The 13,482-nt window shown below is 33.3% G+C and overlaps 1 protein-coding gene and 1 long non-coding RNA gene across 7 annotated transcripts in view; one reads left to right on the forward strand and one right to left on the reverse strand.

Moving 5' to 3' along the window:
• Positions 1-3,439, forward strand: part of LOC145968176 (uncharacterized) — a 25,010-nt gene extending 21,571 nt beyond the window's left edge. The window contains exon 3 of the long non-coding RNA XR_014437685.1: positions 2,697-3,439. This is a non-coding gene — a long non-coding RNA (uncharacterized LOC145968176). The remainder of the gene's footprint in view (positions 1-2,696) is intronic.
• P120ctn (adherens junction protein p120) overlaps positions 1-13,482 on the reverse strand; it is a 43,251-nt gene that overhangs the window by 16,714 nt on the left and 13,055 nt on the right. For 2 of the 6 annotated variants that reach the window (XM_083093451.1, XM_083093450.1), the window contains exons 2-10: positions 8,619-8,696; positions 7,926-7,991; positions 6,792-6,833; positions 6,565-6,694; positions 5,927-6,209; positions 4,431-4,556; positions 2,746-3,365; positions 2,133-2,520; positions 450-467 (exon numbers count right to left, since the gene is read on the reverse strand). In XM_083093451.1, coding sequence (XP_082949577.1) covers positions 450-467; positions 2,133-2,520; positions 2,746-3,365; positions 4,431-4,556; positions 5,927-6,209; positions 6,565-6,694; positions 6,792-6,833; positions 7,926-7,991; positions 8,619-8,650 — 1,705 coding nt within the window. In that variant the 5' untranslated portion in view covers positions 8,651-8,696. The remainder of the gene's footprint in view (positions 1-449; positions 468-2,132; positions 2,521-2,745; positions 3,366-4,430; positions 4,557-5,926; positions 6,210-6,564; positions 6,695-6,791; positions 6,834-7,925; positions 7,992-8,618; positions 8,697-13,482) is intronic. The other 4 variants (XM_083093453.1, XM_083093452.1, XM_083093454.1 and 1 more) reach the window with 3 other exon arrangements.

Consider the following 13,482-nt stretch of genomic DNA (forward strand, 5'->3'; position numbering starts at 1 on the left):
ATTTTGCTTGCTTTTTAATAAGATTTCTTTTATTGATTACTCTACGATTGCAACAATGTTAGAGCAATATTGAATAATATTGATCAACTTATATATTCCTAAAATACCGAAATTATATTTTTATATTTCTATCTAGTTAACCTACTAAATTAAATAAACTATTCATCTACGTACAAGAAATCAGAAACAAAACTGTAAACTATCTGCCATACTTTGCAACAAGCTCATTTAATTTATTAATCAACTTTCCATTGAATTTTAGCACAAAATAGACAGTGTATGCAGAAATATAAATTATTTGCTTGATAACATAATAATTAAACTTTCAAAATTAAAATAAAAAAGATTTACAGGAAAAATATAAATTTAGCTAATGATTTAACAAAGCAAAGCATGCAACAATTATGCCTTTGAATGAAAACTAATTATCGATGGAAGAGGGGGCTTACCTTGACATAAACTGTATGCTAAAAAGATTGAAACACAGTTTAATCCATGCTGAACTAGGATTCGTAAAAAATTGATAAGATTCTAAACTAAATTAAAAAAGAATTAATTTTTTTCTATGGGATTCGTATGATGAACTATCTCAAAATAAAAAGGTAAAAAATAAAAGTACAAACAAAAATACTCAAAATGCAGGGTCATCCTTGTGTATATATATTTCTGTACACACTGTATATGTCTATCCGTTTTGAAAACAGTAAAATGCAAATTAATCGAAATCAAAAGATAATGTGATAATAAATTAATTGTAAAAACTATCTCTTTGAGACATAAAATTATCTCTATGCAAACTATCTATTCTTGATTGCAATGTTTTACTATTATCACTTCTCTAAGTACATTATTTACGGTTTTCAGAGTAAATTTCGTCCTCATGCCACTTGAAAACTTTCGGTAAATTGGTCCGAAAGTTTTAATCAAATTTTAATACGCTGTATAAACTAACTATCTACAACAACTGCACCGTAAAATATTAGACTGAATATCCATGAAATACGAGTGTGTGATAAGATTAGCTATAATTTCATCAGAAGCAATGTTATCTAAAAGAGTAATCATGAATGTTTAATGACTCGTAAATACATAAATATTTTAGATGAAAATTATGGATATTTTAAAACTTTAAGTGCAGAGAAATCTGAAAAAATTCGGAATTACATTAATTATAAAATAATTTTATAAACGTGCGTTAAAATGAAATTTTTCGAAAAATTATTACGTGTAAATTTAATATAATTATAAAACTTAGTATAAGATAATTAACTGTATCTAGAAGCTACATATTTACTTGATAGTTTTGTGCAATAGCTAGAAAAGTGTCCGCAGCAGAGAGGCTGCTTGTCCCCTGCTATCTAATTTCATGGTTGGTTTAAGGGGTGAATCATTTGCCTCCTCTCGGTCTTTACACACACACATACACATACATACATACAATAATCCGCATCTACATGCATACCGAGGGAGACTCGTGCATGTTGCGGAAAAACATATTCGTTCCAAAAGCGATACTCTTTGAGATATTTTTTTCTCTCTCTACCTCTGCAATTTGTTTAAAGTAATATGTTCAGAATCGATTATGCAATTTAAGTTTGCAGTATATTAGTAGATTTGCATTCGCCAGTATTTACACGTGAAGGAGCAATCTAACGCAGTTCTTCAACAGATCGAGAAAATAATTTTTAACTTAATTATATTAATCGCGCGTTTGTTTAGCCTTAATTTAATTGATTTATTTTCGATTTTTGTGATAAACATTTTAAAATTTCACGTACAAGATAATTTTTGTCTACACTTTTTGTATAAAAATATAATTATCGATTAATTTTTCATAAAGAGAGAAAAAAATAAAAGTGAAAATAAAATAAATTGAATGTGAAATAAAATGAAAATGAATGAAGTGAAAATAAATTAAATTTAAATCTCTGTAAGAATTTTATATATACGAGAATTTTACGAATATATTTTCCAATTATATTAAATTTAGATGAACTTTAAATTCAGATTAATTTGTTCAAATTTTTAAAAAGAAAATTTAAACTACCGTCGTGTATCTCGAACCTTTCGTAAGATGTCCGAAACTGACTTCGGGTTTACGTAATAGATTAAGATCTCCCTCTCGATCTCACCTTTCGCGGGTGCAGCGACCCTATTCTGCACCGTAGACTGTATCGGGTGTTTGTCATAATTGGGGTCCTCCACCTCCTGACAGCGGTAGCTCAAGTTCCTCAAGATGCACACGCAGTTTTCGACGATCTTGTTACCGATGTTAGACTTCTCGATCGCCGAACGTACGACGTAGAGCAATGCGTCCACTAGACCATCGCATTCGCGTAGATTTTTACGCGCGTATTCGCCGGCGCTGGAGACGTTCCTCAGTACGCCCGATGCGTTTCTGAAGACCGTGGACCAGCAGGTTTCGCCGCTCGACGAGCTCGGGTCCCAGCCGCTATGAGGTATTATTATGTTGTTTACCACCATTGTAACACCATCGTCGATGATCGACCTCTTCAGATCCTGCAATCGTGCATTCGAATTAGCATTAGTTCCAATAAAAATACCTCAATATATAATTAAATAGCAATTTCGAATTTTAGTATTAGTGACATATCGTTTCTTGACGTTGTAGATATGAATAATAATAATAGAACAAGACGATAAATCTGATCAGAAATGCCCTTTATTTGTTTCAGGTTTTTCTGCTAAATGATTTCGCACGCGATCGAAAGAAGGATCACTCACTTCGCACGAGGAGAGATTCCATAGGACCCCCGTGACCAGTTCTTTGATATCCGCGTCGGACGTTCTCCGCAGCAGATTGATAAGAGCGGGTACGCCGCCGGCGTTCTTGATGGCGCGCTTGTTTTCATCATTCTGACGACCGTACGATAGATTTCTGAGGGCGCCGCACGCGTTCCTATAAACGTCCAAGGTGTCGTGATCCAGCAGCTGCACCAGAGGCGGTATACCACCTAGGCTGCGCGTCTTCTGCTTGTTCGGATCGTCCATGTAGCACAGGTGTTGCAGGTAAGCGGCCGCGTTTGCCTTGATTATACTGTTAGGGTTGCTGAGGAAGCCGATCACCTCGGACAGGTTCGGATCTCGCCAGCGCATGGATTTTTGATCGTCGTCGAGAGGGCTTGCCATGCCTGGCACTACCGGATGACGTGATTGCAGTCGTTGCAGATGCACCTCGTCCTCGAAGATGCCGGGTGGTACACCTGACGTGAGGGGCACCCCCGGGTGACCCTCCTCGTAACCGGGCACGTCGCTCGGTACTGGTCCGACTCCCACGGCGGGCCCGTACCCCACAGGCCCATATGGCGATGGTGACACGTATCCGTAGGCCACTTTGCTCTCGTCTGAAATGGAATACCCGCACGCAATCGGTTATATAGCTTCGTTATTCGATTTGAATGTCGTTCGGTGTTCTCTCTATCGGAGTCGTCTATTCGATTACAGTTTCGGAAATAGATAATTCACATATGTTATCTTCAGCGATAACTGCTTATCTTCCCATTTTGAAGTGATTATAAGATTTTTGCCTTAAATAATTTAACATGTATTATAAATATGTTATTAATTTTGTTGACTTCCGATTCTCTTTCTTTCTCTCTCCCATTTTAGTCTTATATTTTTATTTATATTATTTTTTATAATTGAATTACTTATAATAATAATTATTATATTTTAATTATATGGATATATATTATGTGAATTATATATATTATTTTAATATAATTACTTTTCTATTTAGATTTCATAAGAGACATAGAATTGAAACAATATCACGGATCGGGATTAAAAGATAACGTATATTTCATATTACATGGCAGATTAAATGGTCTCTTACATGATATCCATCAGACTTTACGTAACAGTCGTGAAAAATTGAAACGCTAAATTAATCACGCGTTTAATGAAATATGGATAACTTTGTACGTAATAAGTCATATTATAATTACTAGTGAAGATTCCGGAAGGATCTACGTATCATTTATTAATTTTTATTTCAATATTTAAGGAAATACGTATAAGAGACGTAATAAAGAGATAAAAAAAAGATAAAAAGATAAAAGAGAGAGAGAGAGAAAGAGAGATAAATTAGATAAATAATAGATGCAACTCCATCATGGGAATGTTGAGAGGGTATGTCATATCTATATTCCACATGTTGCTGATTTGATCTAGAATGAACATAAAATAACAAGGAACAGACAGTCAGTGAGAGATAATCAAAGTGAATTATGTAATGTGCCTTGGGATGAAACGCGACGACGAGATAGACATGTTTTCTCTCTCGTATGGTCTCACACGTAAATCTAATCGCGCAAGCACTGGTGGTGATTTGTTAGAATTGAATTTGTCGGCCATCTCTGTGAAAAATGTAAAAATTTTAGATCGCACTTGTTGCAATGTCTACGTACCATACTGATCTCCGGGACCACCTGGACTCGGAGTAATGCGATAATGGTCCTGTAAAGCGGGGTTTAAGCCAGGGTCGATATCATTATAGCTACCCTCCACATAGGGCGCACCCTTGCGCATATATTCTGCGGAAAAAAACCATCACTTTTATTGTGTTACCGTTTTAGATACGTAAAGGTACATAAGGTATGGGTTTTGTAATAATAGCAAAATCGAGTGAAAGCGAGAGAATTTTTCTTTAATATATTTGATTTATTATATATATATATATTATTAACACTTATATATTAGTATTATAGATAGGCACAAAAAATTTTTGAAATAGAAAATAAAAATATTAAATGCAAACTATATTTTTCTTCCTATTAACTTATAAATATGAAATAAGTAAAAAATTTTAAATATGTAAAAGTAGTTCAAGTGATACAAATCTAATAAGAAGTAAAAGAAGGCTAGGAATCAAAAACGCAAGTAATGGTGCGTGATAGTAATAATATATTATGATAGAAACATTGTAAAGTTGTTCCTTACATACAATAAAAAGCGCAAAAATATATGTTTAAAGTGTGCTGTCGACCCTGCTCCTTTTCAAAGTCAAATAAGAAAAGCATAATATTATTTAAAACTGAATAATAAAAGAACGCACTAACTGAAGGAATCATTAACCTAATAATAAAAGAAAGAAGTCAATGCAATAAAATAAAGAGAAATTGTGTGTGACCCTACCGTTTCTTTTCAATTTCTTTTTATTTTATTACATTGACTTCTTTTCTTTTATTATTCAGTTAATGGTTTTAAATAATATTATGTTTCTCTTATTTGACTTTGAAAAGGACTCAGAGCACATCGTCGACAGCACACTTTAAACATGTATTTTTACGCTTCTTATTGTAAGTGGAACAACTTTACAATGTTTCTATCATAATACCATTACCTGCGTTTTTGGTTCCTAGCCTTCTTTTATTTCTTATTAGATTTATAAATATGAAATAATTATCTCATTTTATTTATTTTTGCTCTCTCATTAAATTAATTATTTTTGCAAATTGACATGAGACGATTTTTATTTAAGGATATTAACGTAATATTTGAAATAATATGAAAGTTTACATACATTTAAGATAAAAATTCCTGATTTAAAAACTATTGTTGGAATAATAAATATAGCCATTGAGCTTTTTAAATAAATATTTCTTATTTTCTTTGTCACTATTTTCATATAGGAAGAAAAGTATTTTATTTTCAAACGAAACATTAAAACATTTAAATGATAACATTTTCAATATGCATTTAAAATATCAAATTTTAAATCAACTTTTGAATATGCAATATTCCGGATTAACCGAAAAAAAGCCGGCTTGTTTATTCTGCGTATACAAATAAGTTCATAAATGAGCGTAAAATTATATGCTTAATCTCATGCGATATCCGAGAGGGAAAAATGAATGGATTCGCGGGGTAAATATGTACATACGTGGATCTTGCGGTTACATACCGTGTGGCGGGGAAGCACGACTGTGCTCCGACGGACTATGAGGGCTGTGCGGGGAATGCGAGCGCGGCATGTAGATGCCATGGGGCCCCGGGTAACCTGGCTGCGGCGGATAACCCAGGTACGGGTCGTAATGATCGAAACTGACCATGTACGGGTCCGCGGGGTAGCGCGGATCCGCGTGTTGATAGTCTTGCGACATTAACGGCACCGACATGTAACTGACCGCGCCCGGATCCGGCTCCATGTGGGAAACCTCACGCACGACTTTCGTCACAGTCGTCACCTGAGGAAGCGCACCGTGTCATATAATCTCCTTCTGCTCAACGGGATTTTCTTTCCCCGGACGAAAAACGCATCACTGTATTTGCTTTCATCATATCGATACGCTTCGCGTATCGATGTACATGCGCGAGTCGCTCCAAAATGCAGCGATACAGATCTCGGCGTTGCCGAATAAAATTAACCGAGCCCACACATTCGCTTTTATCTCAATATATGTTTTTAAAGTTAAAAAAGCGCGAATACATTAACGTCATTGAATTAAATATAATTAAAGATGTACAAGTCTGGATGTAATAAAAAACACACTGGAGATTTAATTACGATTCGCGGAAAAAATTAATGAGATCCTCGCTTACTTGCTGAGAAGTTTGTTGCTTGTGAGTCCGAATGAGCAGCGGATCTTCCTGGACGGACAGATGAGACGAGTGCAACGAGTGGGTGTCCGCCTGTCCGTTACTCCCATGGTAATCCGTGTCGCCCTGTCCGCTACGGCAGACAAATTAGAGAAATGAGAGATTGACGGAAGTGCGTACATAACGTTGCATGATATCGAAAATTACTATGGTCAGAGTAGAATGCTTACGTGTATTGTGGCATGTCGGGGGCTTTCTCCTGTAGGACGCGTCTGAAAACGAGTGTTTCTCTTTTAGTCTCTATGCACAGCTTAAAATAATACTTTCATCGAAAAAAATATTTTACCCAGTACACTATATACACAAAGCTGCACAAATTTTACAGGAAATTATTTTTTAAGATAGAAAAATGATGGCATATTACAGGTTTATATAGCAATTTTATTAATATCTGAAATAAAAACTAATATTAAAATGGCACACGTAATATATACATGGTAAAAATAAAACATTAAACTTTGCAACTATAATTCTTTAATCGATCTGAAATCGATTGATTTTTCCTTAACGAAAAAGAATCTCTCGTTTAAAGTTTCTTTTAAATAAAAAATATCAATTTTAATTAAGAATAAGATTCTACTGCTTATATTCTCTTGTATAATTTAAATCTATTGAAATTTCTTGATTTCTCGTTAAAGAAAAATCAATCTAAATTACACATAAACTACGCGGAAGTAAAATAATGACGGAAAAATAGCAAGCGTATAGGAGGAATATTTTGCGATTGATACGTAGTAAGAAGCAAAACTATACAAAACGACACATACATCAGCTAGTCGCGATAATAATCTCGAAGAGGATGCTATACTAATTGCACTAAGTATCCTTCTCGCTGTCGCGTCATCCCGGCATGCTAATGACTGCGCAAACATGCGTCGATGATGGCCAAGTTACTCACTCTGAAAGCGTCACGTTACGTCTTATGGTTTTAGCGAGTTATTAGAAATTATGCGACAATGTTGGGTCAATTAGTACTAATTAGGACCGCAATTTAGAACGCGTTGTCCGTAACGGTTTGCGCACGCGATAAAATCGCATTATTATACGTCGCGGAGTGATTATCAGTGATAATGTAGTAACAATTTCATTATCATCCAATGTAAATTTCATAAAATTTTTATTATATGAAAATTAATAAAATTTGTACGCGATACATGTATAAATTTAAATTATCATTTGCATTTATATGTGGAATAAATGAATTTGAGAAAACTTGTTTTATAAAATCCATAATTAATCCAATGAAATTAATCGTACGCTCAGTTTCAACGTGAGTAACCGCGTGATTAATGCATGTTAGTCACCTCTGCGTGATCTCAGTGCGAGTTATGTTGTGCTCCTGTCTCTGCTCGATCCGACGATTCACCAGCCTAATGTTGATTATTCGCACAATTAACAAAATTGATTCGTTTCCACTTGCGATCTAATGTCATTGTAACTGTCTTTTTCGCTAGACACGTCATCGTAATCGAAATTTTACAATTTTCAACACTTTCACGAGTTAAGAGAGTCTTTCGAATTAAGATTTCGTTAAAATTTACTGGAAATCCGCGAAGAAATGAGGCTTTATCGTCTATTTGTAGTCCCGAAGCTTATCGCGCTAAAATCTTTTAATCTCCCCTCTGTTAAGCAACTTCGTAATTATGTTTGAATTATCGCAAAGGAAAGTTGACGTCAAAGTCGTCAGAGAGTAAAACTGGAGTTTACTGTAGAAAATGTGAATTACGTGAAGCTTACAGCAAAATAGGAAATAAATTATCCGAGAGATTTATAGAGGGAAAGAGAGAGAGAGAAAGACCATAAAGTATCCGAAATTTTTAAAAATATAATATTATAGTAGTGGAGAATATTATGATCGATGAATGCCTTTATGAAAGTCGAGCAATGCTACGAGATGAGATATGATATACGATAACGTTAATATTTTATCGAAGAAGCGTGTGAAATGTCTGTCACGATCTACCATCGGTTTACTTAACATAGAGAAAGACACTTACAGACAGGAGTCAACCAGCTGATTATTTGACATACCAGCCGATTTGTGTCTCTTGCTCCCGAGCGGTAGATGATGTTTTCTGAAAATAGAAAATTAAAAATTTCAATTCAAGAGAAAATGACATCTTATCTATTATTTTCATTTATATATTATATTTATATATATTATATTATATATTATATTTTTTATATATTATATATTATATTTTTCTCAACTAAAGTGATAAAAAAATTTTCTATTTTTCTTTGCTACATTTATTTATACACAAGTCGCAATCTCTTATCAATTAAATACTAACGATAAGTCATAAGTTTGTACATACATTTTAAAGATATGTCTCGATATCAGTAAACGTCACTGACAAAGAAAGAAAGAGAGAGAAAGAGGGCAGGAAGGGACTTATAATTTTTCTATGGATTAATTTTCAAATCCAAAATCGACAAATCACTTTTTTAAATATTAATACACCATGTTAAATGGATATAAAAATATTGGACAGTTGTAATTCTTCCTTTTTATTCAGATTTATCGCAATTCTTTATTTATCCTTTGCGTATAAAGCTTTAATTTGATTCGAATGCTATAATCCTTAATTAGTTATTGACGTATCGTATAATAATATATTTCTCTCATCGGCAGAGAAATCCTTTTAATTCGTCACTTAACACGTTCGTGCGTCCATTCCGAACTCGATTAATTTCTCGCCCGGGCGCTCCTTTATCACGCTTCTCGATTTACCGCGGATTTTCCAGGCTGGCTACGAAAATTAGCGTTCATTGAGAGAGAAAGGTCGTTTTGGGAATCGTGTCGCTCGAGATAATTCAATCGCTAGATAGAAAGAGGAATCGTGAAAATAATCAGAATGATAGAGCAACATCGGACATACTCGGGGAAAAAACTATTGACTTTGAAAATGAAGCGGCCGAATTTTGGAAATAATCGAGCGAGTTGTCAGAGCATGAATAAAATCATATTCCGCGAGGGGAGGTAATAGAAACAGGGAAATGGTATGAGAGAGGGCATATAGAAACGATAATTAATTTATGCCCCAAATGCTTTATTAATGAGAGTACTTGATTGCTGCCACCGAAAATGAACACCGCTTGCTACCGGTGGAAAAATAACAAATCCCATTCCGGTTATCGTTTGAGCAAATGTACATTAGCAAGTATATTCTGAAAATTTGCGATTATAATATATTGATTTACAAACATACGCGGTATCTCGAAAGTTAGTTTACAAGATGATTATGATTCCACAAATTTTTCGAGCAATTAAACCGAATCGTATTTATGATAAGCATGATAATATGATATACGATATGACTTATTCTATCTATTTTATTGCGTATTGATGTTTATATTAGATTAGATTGCAGGTAAAAAATAATTCTAATCAATTTTCTTCTGTTATAAATATATGTATTTCAAATATTAATTTCGTAATATTTTTTCTGATATATTTACGTATATATATAATATACACATATAATTATAAATATATCTAATATAATAAATCTATAAATAAATATGTCTAAATAAATTTAAATTCTAATAATTATCTATATATCTAATATAATAAATATATTTAATATAATAAATATGACTAGTTATTTTTATTATTAATAATTTTGCAAATTGCTGTGCAATTGCAAATAATTTTCGCAGATCGATGCTCGTGCGAGCGCACGATGCTTAAAGATTCATTCCATCATTACATCGTCACAGGATATGTAGGGATTATAAAAGCGTATACAAACGTGGTTAAAGCGGGCGACGACAATTCTCGTGAATTGATAAAATGGTTCGGTATATTAACAATCGTGCGCGGATATGCCGGAAGCGGAAACGGAAAGAGACACGCGAGGAGCAAGAAGAGAATGGGCAATCCTCGTTTATCCCCGCCTTTCAGAGGCGAAGGGAGGCAAAAGGGGGAGAAAAATTGTCACTAATTGACGTAATTCGGTAGCTGTGTAAAACTGTAACATAGAAATTTTTGATACACATCCGAAAAGAGAGGTATTAAATGCCTGAATAAATAATACACGAGATAATCCCATCTACAATATACATCTTCTACAACATCGCAGCTGGCTTCGTGAAACAGTTGAATCGTTATTTATGCCAAATATCCATTCGCATTGGTAATTTAAAATTACCATTAACGCTCGCACGTCATTACAACCAATAGAAAACCAATTACTGTCGCACATTCACAGAATAATGAGAAATAACGTGAAAACCGAAGAAAAATCGTCGAAATAAATCGTCTAATAATCTATTGTTAATTTATTTAGTGATATTAATTTCTATTTAAATTATAAGTGCATTCTTTCATGTTAATATAAATAAGAAAGACCGATATTTTTAATTCGGATATAATTTAATAAGATTATTTTTGCAAGATTTGAAAATCTCATATAATTATAGAGAAATAATATAAAATGTTACAAAATATATAGAATAGAGGACATGGAATACACTAAAGACATCATCTATCTAGAGCAATATTTTTCATTGATGTTTGAAAAGCTATTTCAACCCTTTTTTATTTCATAATTTGCTTTAAGTTAAAAATGTCCACATTAATATTTGATGATGTTCTTTTGGATTGGCAGTTTTTATGATATTTAACAATTGATTTTTTCTCATTTCACAGCCCGGATCGCTGCACTCTATTTTATTGCATTTCAATAATCTATTCTGGAAGTTAATAATATTCGTTCTATATTTGACATTTCGTTTAGGGTATTGAAAAATTGTTTAAATCGCATTTAATAATCCATTTTGGACTATTTTCATTCCGTTCAACAGAATTCGCTCTAGATCGAGACGAGTTTTCGTTTCGTTTCTCGACAATCTGTATGCGATTAACGAGATTCTGTGCATAATTGCAATCAAAAATAGAAGCAACGAAATCCCTGGACAGATTTATACATCAACTTTATATCTGGCATGTAATAGTTTTTTTAGAAACGAGAATTTTCACATCATACATCTTTTCGTGAAAAAAAAAATCATTATTTTACTGCTCATCTGGTCTTCGAAAACGACAAAGATTTCTTCCTATCGATTTTTGCATGGAAAATTTCATTAATTGCTCCATCTAGTTGAGAATTTTTAATTAAATTCATATCGACGTCTCGATGAAAATATCAAGCTTTAAATTAAATTGTCATTAACTCGTGTTCCAGAAAGTTTTTTAAACTTATGCATTAAAAAAAGATCTTCAATTTGAAAATTTAAAGAAAAGTTAAAATTTTTATCTTACTCTCAATATTTTTTTTTCGAAATTTTAATATGTATTTCCAATTACATATTTACATTTAAAGCTTGTTTTAAGATTATAGATCGCCTTTCTTTCTATATTCCGTTTCGATTCATTGATCGAAAGACGATTCGGTAATTCTGGGTCAACTTACAATTCTTCCCGGGTTTGTCTCGTAGAGGGAAAGAAGCGCTTTCGCCTTTATTATATTTTTTTCTCATTGCAGTCAACAATAATTAAGTCGCACGCGTTACGATATACATTAGAAATTCGTATTTTTCCGGTCTTTGTGCGATCTCGCATGTGGCCGATTATGTCCTAACGAGTGCGCGAAAATGAGTGCTCGAATGCAAAATGAAGATCTCGCCGGGGCGATAATGACCGCGGGACGCACGTATGTAAATACAATTGCGTAATTACACATGATGGTGAAAAGGAGGGGAAGGAGGCGGGGAAGAAAGGGGCGAAGAAATGCAATATTCACGAAAGACCATATCCCACCATATAATTTATCCTCCGACTTCTTAGATCTCATTTGCGAAATAGTCCGCCGATCTGTGGCCGCATATAAACTCGCGTAATCGAGTCTTTATCTCGCGGCTGTCGACAGCGAAAAACTTTAAATGGCCGAGAAAAGCCAGATATATACCATCGTAATCACTCTCTCAGCATTTTTCTTCGTTTAATCTTCGTAGTCTTCGTGTAATCGTTAAATTTTCGTACCTTAAAAACAGATCGAAAGCTTCTTTTTTTAATTCATTTCCATTTTATGCGCGAAACGCGAAATTGTGCATGGAGAAAAAAAAATAAATTTAAAATTGATTCTTTTTAAGGCAAATACGTTTCTTTAATTTCTTTAAAATATATTTTTATGAGTTAATGATTAATTTTTATATTTTATAGACATTATTTTTTTCTCTCAACATTAAAAAAAATTAAATTTTACATCTGATTTGAAACTAGAACATTGGAGAAGAGTTGTCTCCTATATCTCTTAATGTCTGCTTGCATTTTTCAACGCCAGGCTTTGCACATTGTGAATAGATATATTTAGTAAAATTTTTCCACAGGCCACCCGATCATTGATCGATGACAATGCGAGCGCGTGTCTATCTCCACCGTGCTAGAAATATAGAGACTATAGACTGTCGAGAAAATGAAGGTTGTAATTTTCTTTTCAAATCTTTCTCTGGCCAACTTTCTCACTCTCATTCCTCCTCTCTCCATTCTATTAAAAAGTAAAGGTTTTATCTTAATTGTAATATTTTTATTAAAATACGCTCTAAATTTGATAATAAAAATTAAATATAATTAAATATAATATAAATTTAATTATGTAGCAATTTTCATTTTTCTCAAGAAATTTAAATGAGTGCATTAAAAATATAAGAAATTTCTTGTCATTTTGAACTTTGTGTGCTCTTAAAATTTATAAAACATACTATTTTTTTATAGATCTTTTTTTTCCTTTTTTCTTTATTTTCTTTTCTCAACTTTTTATTAGGATAAAATGCACGTGGATTAATTGGCAGCGCGAAAGACGTGTAACAGATTCGGATTGCGTGTTCCACGGTTGTTGGGAGAATTGCACAGAAAAA

Source organism: Camponotus vicinus, unplaced genomic scaffold (assembly GCF_025532165.1).
Source record: "Camponotus vicinus isolate PSW18456_S1 unplaced genomic scaffold, iyCamVici1.0 SCAF_3, whole genome shotgun sequence".
In the NCBI taxonomy this organism is placed as follows: Eukaryota; Metazoa; Arthropoda; class Insecta; order Hymenoptera; family Formicidae; genus Camponotus; species Camponotus vicinus.